The sequence below is a fragment of the Bombyx mori genome, chromosome 15 (genome assembly GCF_030269925.1).
Source record: "Bombyx mori chromosome 15, ASM3026992v2".
NCBI lineage: Eukaryota > Metazoa > Arthropoda > Insecta > Lepidoptera > Bombycidae > Bombyx > Bombyx mori.
The window spans coordinates 238,847-263,161 of record NC_085121.1 but is presented as its reverse complement, the minus strand read 5'-3'; the positions used below and the strand labels follow the sequence as shown (position 1 = coordinate 263,161).

At 39.0% G+C, this 24,315-nt stretch overlaps 1 protein-coding gene across 2 annotated transcripts in view; it reads right to left on the bottom strand.

Moving 5' to 3' along the window:
- Positions 1 to 17,270, bottom strand: part of LOC101745968 (uncharacterized) — a 35,733-nt gene extending 18,463 nt beyond the window's left edge. Inside the window, exons 1-3 of one of the 2 annotated variants that reach the window (XM_038015798.1) lie at positions 16,916 to 17,270; positions 15,865 to 15,961; positions 12,670 to 14,198 (exon numbers count right to left, since the gene is read on the bottom strand). In XM_038015798.1, coding sequence (XP_037871726.1) covers positions 12,670 to 14,198; positions 15,865 to 15,904 — 1,569 coding nt within the window. In that variant the 5' untranslated portion in view covers positions 15,905 to 15,961; positions 16,916 to 17,270. The remainder of the gene's footprint in view (positions 1 to 12,669; positions 14,199 to 15,864; positions 15,962 to 16,915) is intronic. The other variant, XM_038015797.1, reaches the window with a different exon arrangement.
- Between the last annotated feature and the right edge of the window lie 7,045 nt (positions 17,271 to 24,315).

Below are 24,315 nucleotides of genomic sequence, written 5' to 3'. Positions count from 1 at the left end.
TGTCTACATGGGAGATATTTTGAGCATCGGCATAGTGTGCGACTACGCGCTTGATCCAATCTTTGTGGCGAGGCTTGGGGGAGGCTTATGTCCAGCAGTGGACGTCTGTGGGCTGATCGAATAAAATGCGCTTGATACGAGTTCACGGGGCGTCTCGGTTTTTGGGCCACGACTTCGTATTAGTACTTTAGTAAATACTTTCGTAGTACTTTTAAAATGTGACAAACGGTTTTGCAACAAATGGCTGTTTTAACAATTTTTTTAAACAACGGCACTGTTTTTATGCCACTCATAATCTTCTTCTTGCTCCTATTCAGCCCAACATGTTCTATTTCCCCATTTAGATCTATCATGCCTCATTTCTGTACTCACATCCTTTTCATGCTTATCCTCTTTCACAAAGTCCCTCCAAGTCTTTATAGATAGTCCAATCATCACATTACCGTCTACTTTCCACTGACAAAGACACTGTCGATGTCGTCACTTTGAAAGATTTATAATTTTCAATAACAATATTCAATAGCTACTTAATTTTTTATTATTGCACATTACTAAGGATTTGTGCACTTGTGTTTCAAGATTACCGATGCCATTTATTGTTTCGTATCTTTAGATTATAATTAAAATGAGACAGACTAACAACTCCGTAAACGTATTCACACAGTGGCACCAGAACCAGTTTTTAAAATTGAAATCTTTAAAGTTCAACATGTAAAATAACAACAGCTATAAAGACCGATTTAAAATCCCAAGAACTGGTTTGTCCACACATGGACACTGAGTAATGTAATGAAGCCATAAGCGATGTACAATAATATAATGTGTAAAATGACATAATCGCTTTGGTTATCTGATAGCCGAATGATTGTCTAAAATATTACTTTCGATTTCAGGAAGTTTGTTTTGTCGCGTAATGTTTAGCATTGAAAACTTAATATCAGTTGATTTGTATATCCAATAGAACGTGAAATCTCGAAGACACTTTCGTTGTTTATACCATATATGTTCGACAAATCCGGGTTATAACTTGTATATATGTGGAATGTTACCTTCATTCGGTCAGTTATTTTTGTATAAATAAACTTTTAAAGTGACAAATTTTCATATTTTGTATGATTGGATGTTTACAGACAGATAAACGCCTAACATAGAACAGGGGAATTTTAAGAAAAATATACCCCCAAACCAACCTTTTTGTATTGCACGCAATATGGAACAAATCTAAATCTGCTGAAGCGCGGAGTTAATCCTTGAGAGAATGCATTTGGAGTCGACGAGCTGTCTTCACATCACATTAATTTCATTTCCATCACAATAACATTACATTACAACAAACATTAGTATAGATGATGTGATTTAAACTTGAAGATCAAAGATGTTACCAGATCTCTGTTGGTACTAAAGAAACTTTTTAAAGGTTAATGTAACGTATACCAAAGAGATAGTTATGTGAGTTTGGCTCCGGTAGTTGCCACTCGTCATCTCTGACATGCACAATCAGACCGGAACGACTGATAACCGAGCCCGCGTCGTGCTCGCGCCGAGCCGAGCGCACTGCCGCGATCGACCTCCGTTACAAACTGATTTGTTTTTAAGAATACTTTGGAAAATATTGGGGGATGTCCGGGTTCAGACAATGTGTGGATTTCTGACAATGGTCAATCAAATCAGCCAAGTTAGTGCTTTGAGCTCAGGGCACCTTCAAATCATTTCTAAATTAGAAGCTGTGATCCCTCGTAGTCTCAAAACTAACTTTATGTAACGAGGTGTTGATAGTCTCGTAGTCAATGCCCCTTTCTTTTTAACAAGTACTCTAAATGTATTGAATTTTATCAAAGTATTTCGTGTTCATTTTCTAGTTTTTAAACATCTCTCGTTTCTTATCTTAATCGTATCATTAAAAGAGGCTGATCTAAACGAAAATTGGCAATCAATGTACAAACAATTTCATAAACAACAAACGCACGGTGCGTTCAACTCAGAACAAAGCAAGCCATTGTGTAATTGAAAACTTGTTATTTAATGTTAGCCAATCGTTTTAGTGTCTAGATTAAATTTCAGGATAAATCTAACTGTAGTAGCGGAGAAACAAGCACAACTGGGACCAGCTCCAATACTTAGAAATGATCGCTGTAAAGATACAGAATCAATACAGACGAAGAATAATACGATAGCTTACTTAAATAGTTTCGCTAGTCAATTTGGAACTAAATAGTAATTTAGAAATTACTGCAGTAGCGTAGAAGAGTCCGGGGTCCAACACAACGTGGCTGATCTTATAAATGAACTTTTGGGAAGGACAGTTATATCTAACAGTGAACGTATTTTGGAAGAAGATGATGTATCTTATTGAATGTGGATTACTGATATTTGTATCATGATAATAGTGCATACATACAGTACTATGTCTAAACAACTATGCGCACATCGCGCAAAACGCGGTTTTGAACTTGAGACAGCTGATAACACAATTACGCTACAGATTTAGGTCAAGATAGCGGAGAGAGAAAGTGATACCATATCACGTGTAACATAGCCTTCTTTTTTAGCCCAAGTTTAGGACTTTTTATCGTTTGTTTTCAAACACTAAGTAGCATTTACTGAACTTACTGTCAATATCTTAGCATCTTTTAGCCCATCGGGTATAAGGGAACTGATCCTCAACACTTGATTAGTTTTTTAATTAATACGATAATTCGCTTAATAATTTTTCTATTCACATGGTGTCTTCTGACGAAGGTACGTGATCGTGAAAGCTACTTGGAGATTAGACACATTAGCTCTAAACAAAGAGATTTTTCAGCCAAGATTATTACCTTCCCCCTCCTCTCCTCTTCATTTGTATCATACAAATTCGAATAAAAATTACTTTGTCGTTAGAAGTTCGGTGCAGTCTAATAATGCAACAATACGAAATATTCTGTAACGTCCTTCACAAAAAAATGCCAGCTTACTAGTCGATACATTAGGCGATAACTTTATCTGAGAGATATAACTGATAGGCAGCGAGCGACCAATGCTGTTAAGATCTTCGAAATCGTCAGCAACGAATAAACTTGACGCACTTTCGTACGGAGGAGAAATATATAGAAATTTTTACATTTATTTATTGCTTTAGTGAGTAGAGCAGCATGCGGCCCGGCCCACAGTTAGTATTGCCAGGGGAACACACAAGCCGCTGCCTACTGCTAACTACTCTCGGGAATTAAAATTAGAACAGGCCTACGTTACGTTACTGAGTATCGATCAAAGATCTGTTCAGTGCTGTTGCTGCGACCATCACCCCACGAACCCACGCGGCCTTGTCATCCACACAGCCGCGGTCCGATTGAGCCTTCGCTATAAAGGTCCTTTCATTTCTATTTGGTGGTTTAGATTCAAACATAACTGAGGTTAAATAAATGGGAGGATTCCCTAGCCATGGAAAGACTTATTGACTTTCTATAGCCGACATGTATATGTATACAGAATTATTAAAGCTTACTTTTATTTATAGTAGTTCCAGATCTGCTTTATTTCGCTTGCTGCGTGACTTTGAATTTTGATGATTTGACATACATGATTTAGTAGAATTACATTGTGACGCAACTGTGAATATATTAATAACCTGGCGATATGTATCTCCGTTTTTACATTATAAAAACACAGTTTGAGCACTATTCGTCATCGAAATCGTGTATTAATAATTAGCAACTCACTTTTCAAATGTTTAATACTGAAGCCACATTACTGTTTCGTAAATGAGATCAGTTGTTACGAAATGCGACCCGACACCTTGGGACATCGAAAATTTGTTAAGATTGCAAATGTGATTAATATTAATGTTCAATGAAATGTCACCGATTCTTTATTGAACATAATAATATTCACTTTTGATTTTATGAGATGACAATAATTCAATTTATGTACAAACATTTTCTGTGTGTTAAGAGGCCGTATACAGAAAGATTTAGATTGTATTATAAGTTCAAGGATCGGTGATTTATGTAAAAAAAATCAAGTTAAATAATTGACAATAAAATTTAAAAGACGACCTCATTATCGAAACCGGTTTTACACAATCCATTTATTCTGTCAGCGTCATCAACATTATCAAGCTAAATATTTAATGTATGTAATGTTCGTGTTATAAATGGTATTTATACTTTTCTGTGGCATTTTATTCTACTTCCTTTCATGTACCTGACAGCTCCAATGCGTGGGTTCATGAACCTCCGGAGCCAAACAAGAAAGTATGAGAGGAGTACAAACCAATGACTCCGGACCGCGTGGAGTCGATATAACGATATAAACACATGAGGAACAAGGACGTCCGTGCATTAGTTAATGACATTAGCGTAATGAATGCACATTACGTGGCGTGACGCTTTCATCGCGCGGGAATGGGAATGTACGTTTTTTTCGGTAATTTGTTTCATTGTTTTAGGGTTATTAGTTAGATTTACGATTTAGATATTAGATTTGTAATCTTTGGTGGTATGTGAAACTGGCTCCGATGGGTGAAAGGTTATGTTTTTTTATATACGAGCTGTTTTTCTGATATACAAACAACCAACATTCTTTTAGAGTATTAATCATGGCTACATCGAATACTGACACCTCATCAATTTGTGCCATCGACATCATCTTCCTACTCGTGTCAACTAAGCTTTACTATTCCCGAAAAGGTTAAACTAAATACTGTAGCTAATTAATTAAATCAGAGGCAATGTAGTTCTATTGATGGCGAGGGGTTCTCATCGCCCATGGGCTGCCGTGCCAACCGCTGACTACTGATAAGCACCCTTCTCAGCCATCGTACTCAGGAAGCACCCTGGAGTACCCGGTTCTGTCCCGAGAACTTGATGGTACGCCGCAAAAATAATCTCAAGAAATGTACTATATAAATGCGCGCTGCGGTTTCTGATAATTGCGATGAGATCTGCTCCGGTTGCGAGTGCAATGGTAGTGAAGATCACGAAATCATCTCAAACAAACAAACAAAGACCTTCTTGACTATATATTTATATATATTGTCATATTGTGCTGCTGTATATGGCTTCATGAAGTTATGGCGGAACTTTACCAGAATGTGAACCTCGAACAATATAGCTATTAATCCACCTGGTGCCCAGCTTAGAATTCACCAGCTGTGGCACCAGACACACGCGGTGTCTCTGCTTCACATATGAAAGCAATATAATGAAGACTTTGTTGGCAATAATAATGAATGGTGTAATGAGTTTTTTTTGAGTTAAACATTCGCTAAATGATAATGTGATAATGCTCGTGTTAATTTAATATCAAGATTTGATAAGGATTTTTTTATGTTTCAAATTTTTTTATAATTAGTACACGACATTATTTTTGTTGGTGAGATATAATCATCCCGGGATTACATTTCTTAAAAAAAAACAATTATTTTATATATGTAGTTAGTTTTATCGTGTGATCTGTATATCTGTGAGGCAGCGCGGTTCATAACATTGTTACGATCTTTGAATATAATCGTCTGCTGAGGTGTCGGCTAAGATCAGTGAAGGTTCCGTCGTCAAGTTGCAGTCTACTTGCTGAACCTCTTATTTAACCGCTTATAGTCTATTAGAATGCCAATAATTGCAGAACAGAATGGCTGTGAAATACCGACGGACGAGCATGAAGAGATTATTTGAGTGATTTTTGATAGATAGTCCTAAAATACGAAAGGCATGAACCAAATTGTTTTGATATTATCGTCTGTCCGAACTTGTAAGTCGCACTTCTTTCTGTTAAAACACATTTAAAGCTTCGTTTAAAAACTAGTTTTGGGATCGCGCTATAGTTGTTTAAAATGGGCAGCAAAAATTGTTACTATAAACAAAGAACTATGAAGTATGAACCTTTTCGTAGTTCAACGAGTAGTTCAAGTGGCTTCAACAATATAGCTGCAGTAACAATTTGATTACAGAAAATATTTAAAATTTCAAGTGATCGAACCACATCACACCGTGGCATCGGCAACTTTCACCCTCGATACCAATGTGGGACACTATCGATATAAATCTACTCAATCATTCATTCAGCAGATTTCGTTCGTAACAACATTGGAATGTTGTAATAACAAAAAGAAAACAAAAAACAAATCGACAGATCTTGTTTTTTCTGAAGTCGGTACAAGCAATTTGTTTGTAGCTTTGGTTTAGCTTGCAGGCTCGGAACATACAAACGGTGAGACCTTAACGAAGTGTGGTTTTCTAAAAAAATGACAGTGACGAATTGATAAGTGTGATGATGAGCCTGATCAGCCCGTAGAGACATCAACATTCTACGCAGTATTCGAGTATCAACCATTTTATTGAAAAACTAGTAACGCTACACGGAGCGGAATTATTCGACACTGTGACAAGTTTTGAATCATTTGTACATTTTTATACTGTTTTGGTTTTGCAACAAACCAAACTAGTTGTCAAATCAAACAAATCGAATAAAAAAATGTATTATTAGAAAGAAATTATTAAATATCATCGATAAGTGTACTCTAAACTCTCACACTTAACTTTGATTACTCGTACTAACAAAATAATACATTACGCCGAGCGGGCAAGTTTCAAAAAATTGCCCGCTGTTATCGAAATTATAATATGCTATTATGCATACGTATGTACATCTACTCTAATATTTTTTTTTTTTTTCGGATGGATGACCCATTTCATACATAGTCCTAATGAAGGTATAGGTAACAAATGAAGTTAGAGAAATAATAATTTAGAGAAATTATTGCTCCATTTAAACATTAGAAGGGGTATAATAATGCTTCTATACAATTTGGAACGGTGAATTACGCAAAACGTATCGAACATACAATTATTATCAGAATTCGTTGAACACGATAGTGTGTAGATATACAAATTGATCAACATAAATGATTATTGTCTCACATGACTTCAATAACAGTACAAGTTAATAGAGTAGACTGACACAGATGTAGAGCCGGACTCTAACGTCGGTGAGGAGACAGAGATAAGTGCGCTCTGCCACGATTGCCCGAGACGCTGTTGTACAGAGGCCGCGATAAATTAATCAAGTCAATTTGTGCTAATTAAGGAGACGTCGCAGCCTAATTAACTCCGGGAGTGATATATGTATCTGATTGTATTGAGTGTATACATTTTAATTCAGATCTGCATCAAATTATCATTATCAGTAATCAGTAATAAGTAATAATATATATAAAAATGAATTGCTGTTCGTTAGTCTCGCTAAAACTCGAGAACGGCTGGACCGATTTGGCTAATTTTGCTCTTGAATTATTTGTGGAAGTCCAGAGAAGGTTTAAAAGGTAGATAAATATGAAAATGCTCGGAATTAAATAAAAATAACAATTTTGTTTTTCCTTTGATGCGTCCCCCGTCGGACGGATTCCTTTTGTTTGTTTTAAGTTTATTTTATACAAAAGTTTAGGTTTTTTATTTATCGATTGAGGCACTACGAAGTCTGCCGGATCAGCTAGTCAGTAATATATTTTTTGGACTGTGGTGACGAGTCTACCGTAGGTAGTACAGAGCGGTGCCCGGGACTGGTGGCTTTTGGTCATTGCAGCCCAGAGACCACTATAGGAATGCTGGCCCCCACCTTTGGACTACAGATTGAAGTCTCAATTCAATCGGTAGAATTATTGAAGAAGAGATAAAGGCTAGTCAGTAAACTTTATACCCTAGGGTTTTTAATTTATTGTGGTACGGTAGTGTTTACATTAAGATATTTGCTCAACAGAATGTAAATCCAGCATCCGTGACAGGAATAGTACTAGAACGTATAGAATTTCGTTTGATCAATTTATTATACAGTAAAATCAATGCAAAAAAAAAAACTAGATCCGCGCGTTTAAGCCATTACAGTGGTCAGTGCAACCGTGGTGTGGCAATTAGCGAACAGATATCAAGGGCGAGCCGTTAGACGGATCGTTGACCGCGGGCAGCTGACGTGAGTCACAACATATGTCACTTGCGGGCCAACAAGGAAACACGACCAATACGGTACAGGTCTGGACGGGAGTTACAAACGTAACAATACAAATACTCAACATTTAAGCTCAGCCTGTGCTGAACTGAAGGCCCGGCTATAGGGACCTGGCGGGAATGATTGCGTTGAAACGCGAATTACTTATTTACAATACTTCTTGTTACTGCCTGGGAATGCAGGCGAACATCCTACAGCGGTTCTAGGTAATAATAACGAACTCTGTTACGACGACGGATGATGCGATGGTAAAAAGGAATTGTCCGGGTCATTTTAAGCAATTCTTCAATCCGTTTATAGAAAGGCTGCAGTTATCAATTACATTCGCTAGTATTCTTTAAATATTTATGCAATCATTGACCGGCGGTTCCACCCGGGCACATTTCAATTGACAATATTAAGAATGAAAACAATACCTCGATATCCTTTTTCTGTACAGCGGGATACAATAGACGAAGACAAAAAACCAAGTCACAAACGCGGTGCATGTAGGCTATTAGGAAACTGAGCGTGCGACTGCATGTAATATTAATTTTAGATAACATTTCAATTATCAAGGTTGGCGTAGAAGGCGACTGGTCAAGAGACCCGCCAGCGCGACGGGTTTCTCGCGACGCCGCTCTAGGCGCGTCCAAATTATGATTACATATTTTATTGTTTGGTATGAAGAGACTCGACACTGTCAACCCAATGCAGTTCTGACTTACCCCTGAATAGTAGAACTAAGGCTATACAACACTGTGGTTCATATTTAAAATATTGCACATAAGCCTTTAAGTTGTTCTATTTCAGTGATATTTTCGAATTAATCGGTACAGTAACAAACTTAAAGGGAAACAAATTTCGTGTAACCGGTATACCGAGGAGGCGTCGACCGGGCAGGCGAACACCTGTCGTCCACTGGACGGCCCCACCGATGTTTAGCTTTAACATTGAACCGCACCTGGCCAGATAATTTTACAATACCATTTATTGCCGAAATTATGTTATATCACGTCTATACGTGCTTGCGGCTAGGTCCGCTTCGGGTTGTCTGCTTGATAGTTCGTTCTGCTGTATCTCTATTGTACATTTGACGCCTTTTTCCCAGTCTGGGCGTCACTCAACGATTATTTTCTTGGACAATTGGTCATACCGTCGTGGTCGGCTTTCCATTATTCTCTTCAAATGTATCAGCTACCTCAATAACACGTTCATTAACGTTATTTTTGTCAGCAACAGCTTCGGTTATGTTCAGTTGGTGTTCTGTGCCGTATGGGACCATCTGTTATCAAGCAAGGGATGTGCGCTGGGATCCAGTGTTCGTTACATTGTTCCACACATGAGTGGCCACAACAACTGACAAGGAATGGGATGACTTGTCGTACAATGAAAGTATTTAAATTCCTTTTCGTTGAATGTTCTGGTCTAAAGCTGTATTCATTTTGTGTACTGTTTTTCCCTATTTCAATTAATGCACCAAACGTCAAATTAACTTCCAAAATGGGAAATAATAATATCGCGTACTTTTCCACAACGTTCGTTCCTTAACTGTTATAGTTAGTAGGAAATATCCTAGAACGATACACTAAAGTCGTTGAAAAAAAGAAGTTGTCGTCAGAATGGCTGCAAGTTTTTTGTCAGTCGTTATTTTTTATGTGGGTCTTGTCGATAAGAAGCCAATTAAGGTTAAAGTAAGCAAATTTTATAATGATTCGATTATTTCAGCTATTAGTCCAGCCCTTCTATCTAATTCAGCCTTCATGAGTATATTTGTTATGAAGATTTGACAGATCGAATTAAGTTGGACGACAAACTGCAAAGGTTTACATTAATTACCAAATATTTACATAACGCTCGGAGCATTTCACTAATGGCGCTAATGTCTTGTTCCATCAGTCAATGTCAGCAGGCGCGGCGTCGGAAGTCGATAGGAACGGAGAGAGCTCATCAAATTATTCAACGATTACGTAATAACGGATTGAATTCATGTTCGCATTCCATTTTATATATAATGGGATAAATTAAAGCGTATCCAATCTTTACTATGAAACTGGATCTGTGTTTAAAAACTCCAGAAGGGTTGACTAATGATCATACAGAGTAGCGTTGGCTCGCTCTGCGATCCCAAATCAGGAGTGATATGAATCGTACAATACAAGTCTCTGGGTCTGCGGAGGGACTTCGGTTCCCTCTGTATTTTGTACCGTATGTTCCATGGGGAGTGCTCTGAGGAATTGTTCGAGATGATACCGACATCTCGTTTTTACCATCGCACCGCCCGCCACCGGAGTAGAGTTCATCCATACTACCTGGAGCCACTGCGGTCATCCACAGTGCGTTTCCAGAGGTCTTTTTTGCCACGTACCATCCGGCTATGGAATGAGCTCCCCTCCACGGTGTTTCCCGAGCGCTATGACATGTCCTTCTTCAAACGAGGCTTGTGGAGAGTATTAAACGGTAGGCAGCGGCTTGGCTCTGCCCCTGGCATTGCTGAAGTCCATGGGCGACGGTAACCACTCACCATCAGGTGGGCCGTATGCTCGTCTGCCTACAAGGGTAATAAAAAAAAAAAAAAAAAAAAAAAATACAAAGTGTGCTTTTTGTTCGGTTCCTTGGTTCAGGTGACATTGCCCACAGACACAGCCCACTGAGTTTCTTGCCGGATCTTGTCAGTGGGTCGCGTTTCCGATCCGGTGGTAGACTCTGCGAAGCACGGCTCATGCTAGGATTCGTGTTAGCAACATTGTCAGGTTTGAGCGCCGTGAGCTCACCTACACGTTAGGGTGAAGCTGAAATAGCCTCTCAAGGCTGTCAGCATAGGTAGGAAAAAATAAAGAAAAAAAATTAAACGGTTGCGTTACCTCGAATCAAAACGCGTGGACTGCGTCTATGGGTTAATTCGCTCGTCGAGCCCTTCGTCGCAAGCGACGGGTTCGACGAGGACGTACGTTGGTTACGACGTATCGACGCAGGACGAGCGGCTACACGTTATATCAGGTATTGCTGACCCCTAAACATTGAATAGAGCTTAAATTCGTCGTATTGTAAAAAAATATTCACGAGTTCAGGCAGTAAAAGCTACTTCCACTTATATTTTTTATTCCGCACTATTTCTATGTACTCGTAGAGATTGTTTCTTCAGGTAAAATGGGAAAAGGAAGTACAAGGCTGAATTGCTTTCGTGGGTTATCTATTAAATTAGATAATAGGTATGTCCGGCAGTTTCACCAGCATTCAATTTGTAACAAGAAGATTATAACGCTGTACCGAATTATTTGAAAAATCCCCCTATAGACGACTGGACGTTCTTTCAGTGCACTGGTATAGACCTTTTTTAATCTAAAATTAATCTTAATCTTTGTAAATTTTGTTAATTTGTTCTAATAGACGAATGAATACGCATATATTTCAAGTCAATACGTTTACTTATTGAATGTTGTAAGGTCGCCCATGATTCCTAGTAGTAGAAATGCTTTTGACCTTTTGCTGCGTCAGAGTGTAGGGATTTTTCTTCTTTCTAAATTTGATTGCATGGTGTAATATTGCAGATTTTTAGGTGACGTAATAGAAAACCCGACTCAAGCGTTGTGTAACTTTAATATGTAAATATAATTTTATTTTGTACAAAAGGTGAAAGTGGTTTAGCGGCCCGCGGCTGCTCGCCGTTGGACGCGCCGACCACGTTTTATAACTAATAATTTGAAAACAATCAATTTAGATTCAACACGCAGGTCTCAAGCAGGTCATTGTGCGTGCTTCTCCATCAATAGATTGTCAGTTTGAGAGGATCTCTATACGTTGTAGACGTATTCAGTTTGTACTGGTGGTAGGGGTTGAGTAGCCGCTTCCGCCATGAAGCATGGCAGCTGTTATACAATACTCTAGAGACTCCCCACCAATTACGTCATGTTGTCTTTAGGATAATAGACCAAATGTTCCAGGCAGGCAGAAATCGTTTACAACAATAGTCAAAGTGTAAAATACATTCTCGAATGCTCAAAGTCAACAAGCCATTACGTACTTGTTCTAGTTGATATAGTTTAGGTGTCTGCTGTCATAGATTCATAATAAAATTTGTAGGTGTCAGCGGATCGCATATCTGAGGTATGCGTAGTAATGACCAAGCTACATACATTGGTATGATATATTGACAAGCCGATCAGGAATAGAAACTGCGAGAGTGCTGTCTTCAAACAAATATTCATCTATTTAAGAAATTAGTGAATTGTAAAGCAATCTGATGGATGCGCGCGCGAGGAGCAATGGTCCATAACAAGCACGACAAATCAACCGTGAGATATCGGAGACACTGTCGGTGGAAACCGGTCAGATGTGAAATTACTGATTCCGCGAGAATCTGTCGATCCTGCGACAGTTGCGCAACGCTTGTTTAGGATGCACCGCCGACTCCATTGTTACGTTGGCACGAATGGTCTTTGATAACAAAACGGATAGGTTTTATTCTAATGATTGACTTGGTGGTAGAACAACACCAGTCCTCATAGAAGCTTCTAGCGTATCTTGCAGATCAACAGACGGAAACATTGAAGCACGGAAGCGCGTGTTCACAAATAACATCAAAATGGCCGACATAACTCGTTTCTGATGCTAAATTAATTTGTATAAATTACATCAAAATGGACATGGAAAATAAATTTGAGATTTCACCGAATTCAACAAATTAGCTATAGCGGTGTTGTAGGGACTCACCTTGATCCTGTTTCTGCGGCTCCCGCGGAGGATGATACCGTCATTTTCAATGTAATCAGGTACTTCTTTCCGGTCGGAGAAGTTGAAGACGACGGACGTAGTGGACGGCGGCGGCGCGCGCGTCTTGCGCTGCGCTCCCCACGGGCCCGCGCCGGCGGCCGGACTGGCGCTCTCCGCGGACCCGCTCCACGCTCGCTCGATGCCCGCAGAACCGATCTTCGATGCTGGACTATGTGGCTTCTGTCCACCGGTAGAGTGTCCGTTCATCAGCGGCGACGATGTCACCATCTCGGATCGCTCCAAGGTTATAGGGGATTGAGGTCGCGGGGAAGGAACGCGAGCCGGCTCGAGGAGCGCGCGAGGAATGGGTTCTACAATGGCTGAAGGGGGCGGTTCTTTTTTGTCGGGACGAAGTTGCACAGTCTGCTCGCTCTCTGGAGGCGGTGGGGTCGCCGCGACTTGGCTCTCTTCTATTTTTGAAGCTGGCTCATCTGAGACCGATGACGGCGCCGGAGATGTCACTCTATCGTCGTTCAAAGAAAGTGCGGGCATCGGTCGGATGACTCCGATGCGTCGGGCTTTTCCGACCAGAACAGGGTTGGTGGCAGCTAGAGGTGGTAGGTGCGAGCCAACACGCGGAGCTTCAAACGAGTAGCGGGTGCTCGAGCCTGCCCGAGCGATCTCCTCGAGAGCAGTGCGGGATACCAGTCGTGCACCTGGAGGTTTTTCTTCATTGTGGGATTCGGTTTCTTCCGGAACGAGAAGTTCTTCTTGAACTGGTAGCGGCGGACTCGGCGAGCGCGGCGGAATCTCCTTAGGGTGCTGTTGATCTTTTGTAGGAGCCGGTTCTGGTGTAGAAGTTCGCGGCGGCGTCTCGAGACCCCTCAGCACTGCCGAGACCCTAACTGCAGGTTGTATACGCCGCGTCGGGGTGCTTTCGAACTTTCGCAGGGTCGAGCGAACGAGATCAGGCGGAGGGCGTTCGGTTTCTCGGAGCAAGGGTGTGGGGCGGCGCGGGGGGCGAGCGGTGCGGTTTGTAGTCGGACGAGGGCAAAGTGGCGGCGGCGGCGGTGACGGAGATGGCGGCGGAGGCTCGTCACGATCGAGTCTGCTGAGTGCATCTACAGAGCGGGCGCGTTTCACAGAGTCTCGGCGAGAGGTCGGTAGGCGATGCACAGGAGGAGCCGCCACGGAGACGGGGCGTGGAGGTCTACAGTGCAAAGGTACGGGGCGAGGCGCGGGCGTGGGCGGGGGCCGCTCGTCCAGCAAATGCTCGAGGGAAGTGGCGCGCCGCAACACCGAGGGTCGACGACGGGGAGCATCTCGTAGGGCGAGACTGAGATACCGGGACTTGAGGCGCTTAACGATGCCCGGCCCGTACCGCAGTTCCTCGTCTTCGTCGTCAGCGGGAGGTGGAGGCGGAGGGGGCGGGGGAGGCGGCGCGGCAGGCGGAGCGACTACGCGAGAGCGTGCGGCTCGACGCTGCAGCAGCTCGCGCTTCCATTGTGGTAGCGATCCGTTGGACATGCCTGGTAGAATATGGAGACGTATTAGAGAGAAGATAGTATTAACTGAAGGCATTTTAATATGGAAAATGTGAAGTCCGTGGTCATATTTAAAAAAAAAAGAGTTAAACTGAAGCACTTAAATTAGTTACAATTTAATTATCTGTTTTTGATGAGCTACGTAAGCTCATATATAAATTTACTAATAAGAATATGACATAACATTGTGGTATACTCGTAATTGGCTCCCATTGATGGTAAGTAGTTATACAATAGAACATATTGATATTAAACTTGAAAATCGAACCACAACTGTTCTATTTAAATTTCAATAAAATCTTCTAACTAGTTTAATAACCACAATGCGAAAGAATAAAAACCTGAATTTTATGGTGCACCATAGTTCAATGTAGATGTAGTATCATGATAGAATAAAATACTGTCATGTTTGTACTATATCTCTCAGTTTCTTTAAGCGCTTTGTCTAATGTAAGCAATACAATTGTATTGTGTTTATCTGTTTAGTTATGAATCTATGGCTTTTGTCAATATATCTTTTCACTAATAATTACTGTAAATAGAAAGTAATTAGCATAGTTCTGTCAAATTGACAACTTTCCTTATTGGTAGATAAACATTATGCCGCTACCTTTGTATTTTGTATTGTTTGACATTGACATGAGATTCAGAACAGTGTTTTTTGGTAACTGTGGGCAGGTAAGCACGTTGCCTAATTAATGGTAATTAGTCTGCTACCCCTTGACATTGGTAACACCAGGCCACAGCTAGGCTTTCATTTTGAATTTATTGTTAGAGGTAAGCATTACCTGAATTAATCAGTATTATTGATATTTTGACAATTTGGTCTAGAAGCACTTTTTACTGTATACTATATATTTTATTGTGAACCTTTTTAAGACATTTTTGGCACATTTGGATAAAAAATTAGTGTATTTTAAGGATGAAATGATGTTGCGCACTTAAGGTAAGTCCTCTTTTATACATATATAGTATTTAGTATACTAATGTTCACTTGTAAGTGATCTGAGGTGTTTTCATTGCACAGACTCCTTAAAAACAGCATTAAAAATGATTCATTACCAATCAATTGACATTATTGATGAAATCAATGTGCCATTATTTTTTATAGATTGTGAGAATTATTTAGGCTTTTGTAGCAGTATTAAGAGAGAAAGACAATTTTTTTATTTTTTTTTATTGCTTAGTTGATTGGACGAGCTCACAGCCCACCTGGTGTTAAGTGGTTACTGGAGCCCATAGACATCTACAACGTAAATGCGCCACCCATCTTGAGATATAAGTTCTAAGGTCACAGTATAGTTACAACGGCTGCCCCATCCTTCAAACCAAAACGCATTACTGCAGAAATAGGCAGGGTGGTGGTACCTACCCGTGCGGACTCACAAGAGGTCCTACTACTACCAGTAATTACGCAAATTATAATTTTAAATTATTGGATCCATTTATTACAAAGGTTTTATGCAGCTTTTTCATTTACCATTTTATTAATCTCTAGTTTTAATCAGAGATTGAGTGCTTAGACATTAAGACAAGTAAATGTGAAGTATTGATGTAAATTGCTTATGCACATTTGGTAGTATTTGCATAAAAAAATAACATTGTAAATTACAAAAACAGCAAACAACATTAACAAAAGCTGACGACTTACCAAAGTCCTGCGAGGACTCGAGGATGGTTTCCACCATCATCTTGTCAGCCGCTCCAAGCTCAAGCAACTGCCATCAATAAAGCGAAAAATGAAAATACTGTAAGCAACACACCTACATAAATCATAAAATAAGTATGTAAAATAGTTTGTTTTCTATTTATTATTTAAATTTACCAAGTACTAAGTAACCAGAAGCACTAAGCATTTTGTCATGGCTGCATTTGTGTTTTTAAAATGGCATTCGAAATTATGATAAAATCAATTACTGCATTGATTCTGATGGAACTCAGCCCCGCTAGTTATAAGTGAGAACTAGAGCTTACATCACAATAATTATACATTGCACAATAAATTTCAGATTGAAAACTTAACTGAATTGTATTATTGATATCTAACTGAAATGAATGTAAATCATGTTTATAGCAGAAAAAAATATTGCTTCATGGCGGAAATGGGTTGGATCACTACACTTGCAGACTTACCTCACCCTATAGTAATATACAAATATGTTTCAAATTGAATTTATTTTTATTGATAGAACAGATGTAAAAGTACTAGATTTGTATTTAGTTCATTACTAGTTTTGTAGTTTATCATAGTTAGTGAATTATGAAAGAATTTTGACATGTCTTTGTTTCATGGTTTGAGTTGTTTAAAAAGTGAAAATTTATATAAGTCACAAACTAGAAATACTAGAGCAGTGCAGTAGAAAAATAACAAAACTACGGTGATAGTTGATACCGAACAAGCAATGTAATTTCAACAATAGATTTAAATATGATACGGACGTAAGCAGTGGCGATTTTCACGAAAAACCTCGCGTTAATCTACTGATAAGAAACGCATTGGCAAACGATTGGGCTGAGCTATGTCGACGAACTCTGTACAGCGACAGTAACCGTAATCACGCCCCACGTAAAAACTTAACAAATCATATGAATTTCATCGTCGCCGTTCAGACTTTGCACGCGCCGGAATGCAGAGCTTCAAAAACTACTTAATTAAAAGCCATGAATAGTCGTAATCATGCTTTAGATTTTAAATATTTTACCTTCTAAAAATCCATCGACGTCTGCTGATATGACACTAAGTTACTGTCAATGTTTTACTAAAAACTGTGTCCATTTAAATTAAAACCAAAAGAACTGGTTACGGAATCCTATACATGCATTCACAATATTACACCCTGGATCACCCACGGCGGGCACTCGGACACTCGCGTTGGTCAATTAAAAAGCATACTGTACATAATTGGAATTTGCAAAGTTTCAGAGATGTTAAAACTATCCGTTTTATTTTTTAAATAACGGTAAGATTTTAGTAAACAATAAATAAAAATATTTGTTTGGTGAACCACGTACACGACCAATGACAACAATTGATTCGCTTGACTGATTGATTAACCGATTTGAAACGAGTGAACTACGGCGAATGAAATTTGAATGGAATTGAGAATGAACCTTTAACATTTAATCTGTAATCTGTGCAAATTACCTGTGTCGTTGACTGATTCAAAGTACCCATTTTATTTTAAACAATGATAAAATAAACTAAATATAAATACTGTTACAATAATTTTCGAATTTTATCCCCTACTTCAATATTGGAAAGAAAATAATTAATTTTATGCCATCTGTTGATCAAAAAATAGTTTAAGTATTTTAGCCTAACTTGAAGAACCAACTTGAAGAACGCAGTCGGAATAAAATTGCCTCTCGTTCTCCGCTAGATGTCACTATACAGCATGTTCAATTAAATAGTATTCAAAATTAAAGCGTCCTTATGAATAATTTTAATTAAATAAAATTCAATTATTTATCATTGGTTATGATTATTTATCATCAAACTTTCTAAAATTGGATCGAAAATGTTGTTTTTTTGCAATAAACACAGTGTCACTCACATTACATACTTGTATACATTTATAAATTTCATATAACTAACATTTTATATGACTTAAGAAACCTAACAAAATATTATACAATATATTTGTTAGTCAATTTTGTTGTTTTTATATTACTCGAGGTTTGGTGAGTTGTTCCGTGAGTTGTTGAAAAGCAAATAGTTTTAGCAAGAGCCGTGCTTCGCAGAATCTACCACCGGATCGGAAACGCGACCCACTGAGAAGATCCGGCGAGAAACTTAGTGGGCTGTGTCTGAGAGTTAATTTACTCGTCGAGCCCTTCGTCGCAAGCGACGGGTTCGACGAGAACGGTGACCGGTGCTTGAAGTACCTAAAAGCACCGTTATTGGATCGGGAGGATCCGAGATGACGTGTTTTGGGCGACGTCGACTGCTTTCCATTCTGTCCGCAGGATAGGGAATGGGACTTTAGCAATGCCAGGGGTAGAGCCAAGCCGCTGCCACTCGGTCGTTTAATCATGAGAGATATTATACTATATTTCGGTCTTATTTGTATTCAATCAGATTAATTATCGAATTAAGTTTCTAACGTTGTTTTTTGAAGTAAGTATGTTAAGTTGTTCTGATTATGTCTGTAATCAAACTTACACATTTTACACCAGTGTTTCCAAACCTTTTTTGTGCCGTGTAACATTTCTAAAATTGTTTATGTCCCCATACATAATTTTTTACATTAAAAAGTTGATTTGTTCACTTATGAAACATAAATGATAGGCTTTAGGAAGACATCAATATGAGATTGTTATCAAGTTATACAGTAAGTAATATTTCAAAACATACAATAAAAAACTGAAATTCCAATTGAAAATAAGTTTAATACAGATTATCCATATTCATTTAGTGCAATTGCCCTTCTTAATTACCAAATTGCCCCCTTGTGGGGGCGTGTGTCCTACGTTGGGAAGCACCGTTATACACCTTCGTCCTCGTCAAAGTATGACTTCCTAGTTCTTCTTTGAGTGGCCCAAACAAGCCTTAGGTTCAAGTTAATATGTATTGCATTTGATTCGCAAATTCGCGAATACATCCAGCAAAAAATTCATGATCAAATTGTTTTGTATAATTTGGCGGTTGACCAGAATTTTATAATAGCGTTTTGTTTTTTGTACCATTTTAATGAAAATTCCAGGACTACAATGCTTAAGTCGCAAGAAATTAATGATCTCAAGTTACACTGTCCAATTAAAAAGATACAAATTGAATGAATAAATTTCGTGCGGAATGTTCTTTAACTTCAAAAATAAAATTAGACATAAAGTAGGTACGTACATTTTTACATTCCACGGTGTGACATGACGCGTCTTACCTGACGGAAAACACTCCAAGCTCTCTGTTATTCCAATAGTTGAATACCCGTTACTGTGCTGAACAGGGGTGAATTAACTTTATATCTACTTAAAAAAAATATACGCTTTTCAACAGAATTCTTGGTTGAACACTAATGTTACTTTTTTTTTCTTTTTTCCTACCTATGCTGATAGCCTTGAGAGGCTATTTAAGCTTTACCCTAACGTGTGTAGGTGAGCTCACGGGGCTCAAACCGGAGTGTTGCTAACACTGACCCTAGCAAGAGCAGTGCTTCGCAGAATCTACCACCGGATCGGAAACGCGACCCACTGAGAAGATCCGGCGAGAAACTCAGTGGGCTGTGTCTATGGCTGTGTCTATGGGTTAATTCGCTCATCAAGCCCTTGGTCGCAAGCGACGTGTTCGACGAGGACGGTGACCGGTGCTTGTGGTGCCTAAAAGCACCGTTAATGGATCGGGAGGATCCGTAATGACGTGCTTTGGGCGACGTCGACTGTTTACCATTCGGTCTACAGGATCGGGTAATATTACTTAGGGCTCGCCCCTAATATTGGCGGCTTGGACTAAATTACTTTCTTAGTCGAAAATAACTCAACAAGCCTCTTAACTTACACTATAACACTAAGTAGTAATGAGTAGTCATCGGACTAAATCACCTTATAAATTATTTAAAATAGCTTTTCTATATGCTACAAGTGACAAGCAAAAGATGTCAGCATTAGAGAACTTAGCATCATACAACCTACAAACTACAAGATCTACGGACAAAAGAGTTAGAAGCATATTTCGTTCGAGCCGTGGACGATGGAAATACGACTACATTTAAATGAAATTTTGGAAAGAAGATAGCTAGAATCAATCTCATTATTTATTATTTTATATAAAACATTTGATCCCTCAGTAGCCTACGATCGACTAGAGAGACAAATTCTGTCGGTTCTGGAGAGTTAAAGCGACGACAATGGTATAAAAGATGCTTAAATAACTTTTTTTGGACTCTTTCTAGTCGCTCAATATAAATATTATATTATAAATATTATATAATTAATATTATATTGTTGTGTTATATATGAGATAGGGAGGCTAGATTTCGGTTCCAAATGAACATTAATCACGCCAGTTCCATAAGAATTCCCTCAGGATAGCACAATCCATAAATCATGGGTCACATTGCCTTGCCGCTGCCTTTGGGATTAAACAGAAGTTTTAACAACTAACGATGTCGATAAAAGATATTCAATTACCGTACCTACTACGTATCACATTTATATGTTTCGTAAAGGCTATGTATGATAAGCTTTAAGTGCGCGTGGCATGAACAGTTTAGGAGGACTCACAGTTGACAGCTCGATGCGAGTCGGACTGCGCAAAATGAAGGTAACAGGCCCTCAATTAATATACGTATCTCCTTAAACTCAATCTCCTCATGACGCAAAGTTCGTTTTTCCCTTGTTGTTCCTTGCTGACAAGTGTCCTACAATGAAACGGTCTGCTTGCGATTTTCACAATTATTAGCTAACCAGTGCAGGCTAAAGTTCAAATGTCAAATATAGAGATGTTTCCGCTTGCTGATAAGTCCTACGTGCATCCGCAGCTCGTGGTAGCGGTAGCTTCCTTTGGTAGATACAACTATTTATCAGAATTGCTTCTTGTGAGCATTCTAAAGCTAAAATAAAATGTAATTTCTGAATTTTTTAGCGTTAAGAATTTTTACAAACTTGACTTGTAAATATTTTAGGTGGTCGTTACGCTAAGGGGCGGCTCTTCCGCGCGCCTGCATACGGCGCTCCCTTAATGAATACCCGAAGTGTTTTGAATAGCTGAGTAATAGGGGTGGGAAATTATAGAATGTTCGAGATAATCTATGTTCTATGTTCTAGATAAATAATTTGATCGACGTCGATAAATGGATTCCAACAGACAATTTTGTAACTTATGGTTATTCATTGTATTTCAGTGCAACAGGAGAAAAGCTTCGGAGGTAGAAACAAGTACTCGCCCTGGTCTGTTGTGTGGGATGATATGAAGCGCGAATTTACTGAATTGAAATAATAAAAAGAATAAAGTGATAAGACCTATCAGATTAGACTCAGAAGACATATCGCTGGACCAGAGACGCTAGACGCTCAAGACTAAAGCGCCTACCTATGTTAGCTGGTAATAAATAAACAGTATGTTAACATGCTCATGGTGGCAGTGCCGATCAGTTCCTATGTTGCTCTTTTTTTTTCTACCTATTCTAGTAGCCTCGAGGGATTATACGAGATTCTCCGAGCGAGTAAGTGAGTTCACGGGGCTCTAACCTGAGGACTTATGTTGCTATGACTTATCTATGGGCGAAATCTAACACGACTGTGGTACCTACATTAGAACATTGAAATATAAATTCTAACGCTCAGTAAATGAAAGTGTGTGGGTAGGCGGTTATCTAACTCCTGACAAAGAAATTAAACTTTTGGGTCACTTCTGTAGATATTTTATCGATTGTGACGTCAATAATAAAGAACTAATACATATAATGAAAAACACCGTTTATTCCGTAAGATGGTACATGTGCTTACAATAAAGACAGGCGCCGGGCAACTGGTGTAGCGTAATGCAATAATTGCATGCGCAAGCGCTTACGTGTCCCTACTGAAATGATCGTCACAAGCTAAGTCAAACAACTTGCCAGGTCTCAAGGACCCGTGGGTTCTTTCTGTTTGAAAATAAACGGAGTTATCAATATTTAATACACCCGATTTTACGTTTTGTAATCAGTTTTAAATGATTCGCGATCCCGAATATTGAATTTGAATCTTGAGTGATGACCAAAGGACCACTTCACTTTAACAGGTTTTCTAGTTAATTTCTTATATCCATGCTTTTAATAAAATTACTAGACGAGTGTTAGATTGACAAAAGAGAATCAGTTTTATATACCTAGTACGAAAGCTAATGTATTAGTCCAAATTATAGCATTAGGAGTGATAGATCGCTAAAAAATAAAACAATTCTTAGTTTTTAGGAATGTATGTATTTTATCTATTATATTTTATAGTTTACATATATTCAGAAATCTGTATGTGCCCGCTCCTGTTTCTATTACCATAAATAATGTAGGATACACATGTTTTATCTAAAACCAAACAAAACAGAACAACACAAAAAAGTCTCGCCGTTGATCGTAAATCGACGCTCTAATCAATTGTTTGTGCCAAAAAATATCAGAATTAACCAACTCTTAGTCAGTTTCATATATTATTATACCTAATAGTGAGATAATACAAAAACATACTAGTTTATATAAATTGGGGCTTTATTGGAAAGAAGATAATTTTGGTAAAATATTAAGCTTATGATATGGTTTTGTTGCCAAATGGCAAAATACGAAGCCCTTACAGTTTGTTTTCATTCAATTCATTTATTTGTCTGTCAGTCCGTGTGTCACAGAAATTTTACAGGAAGATTATTAGTAGCACACAATTTGTAGATAGAAATGGGCGTGGTTAGCACTTAGTCATCCCAATTTCGTTGTCGCTAGGGCCACCCATTGCGAGACGAGGACACGAAGTCTCACTTATATTGTAACGAATAAATAAATTAAACGATTCGCGAATTATCCCGCGGTGGGCACTCAGCTCGCGGACTAACCTAGACTGATAGAATATGATCTACGAATTCGCATGTATTATTACAGCACGGACGCACACACAAACGAATGAGTCGCTCACAGTCGGTACACGTACCATCGCGGCATCGGTACGTTCACTTGCGAGATTACGTCTTAAGAAGAATGGAAAAAATAAATATTAAGAAGCGGTGCTAGCTCTGTCTCAATCTTCTTGCACGCATGACACGTTACTACTTGAGCCACCAGCAGGAAAAGTATCAACATTTGTTTTATGGTGTTCTAGATAACTGATGTCTTGGACTGAAGTACGGTGTTCTGTTCTCTGCTTTACCAAAACTTTCAGTCTTGCACACGTAATTACATAAATTAGGAAGTCAGGAAAGAAATAAATAACAAAACTGAAATAGTGATGAGTCATTAATGGAATAAGTCGTTCTTCCAAAGTTACTTCATAGATTAACTAGATGTGCCCTGTGGTTTCACCAGCCTTCAATTTCGAAGCTGGGCCGTTGGTTGAAGTTATTTAATTTAAGTTTGAGTCATCTTCAACGAACACGTCATCGAATGCCAAATTTCATTTAGAAATTGGAGTAGTGTTATACTTCCCAAGCTTAGAGCGTTCAGACATTTCACACTTATCTTATTCTAATCATTTAACTTATTCTAATCATTTCACTCGTGCTATGCATTACGGAGACAGTTGCCGGTCACTTCAAACATTACAGTAGATATCTTTGAATATTCTTCTTAAATGTGCTTATTCTTAGGGAGACTTTTATGATTGTGTAGCTGTAGGTATAGGAACAGTAGGCATGTGTAGCCCTCAGACACAGCCCACTGATTTTCTCGCCGGATCTTCTCAGTCGGTCGCGTTTCTAATCCGCTGGTAGATTCTGCGAAGCACGGCTCTTGCTAGGGTTCGTGTTAGTAACGTCGTCAGGTTTGAGCCCCGTGAGCTTCACCTACTAGTTAAGGTTACACTGAAATAGATTCTCAAGGTTCTCAGCTTAGGTAGGGAAAAAAAAGGCATGTGCTCTAAGTAAGACTATTGTATATTGTATAGACGAGTTCAAACTCACGCCACAGAAACTACACCAAGTTATTAAACAAGCCATTATTATAATTTAAAACTTGCACAAGTCCGTGGAAGTAGAAGAAAAATACTAAGCATGGCTGAAGTCGGTCATTTTTCATAACTTGGTCGTCGTGGCCTGAAGGGTAAGACTTCGAATTTATAGGCGTCCCTTCTCCTGGAAGAGGAGGGTGAAACATTAAAGGCTGTTTTTTCGTTTCCTCTATATATGCCTATAAAATTAATGAAAGAATGTGGTTCAATCGTGTGTTCAATGTGATCTCAAACTTTCCACCGCCATGAAATATTCATGGACCCGTAGCGAGGTGACGCCGCGCCGCCGCCGCGTGCCGGAGGTGAAATAACACAAAAAAAAACAAATTCGAAGGTCTATAATTTCCTGTTCATTGCATGTCAATATAGAAATGTGGTCTACGCGAGTGACGTATTTATTAGCGCCATCGCATGTCCATTCCACGTTAACCGACATCTGATGCATAGATAAAAGGTGCATGTGACTAGGAGATGTATGGAA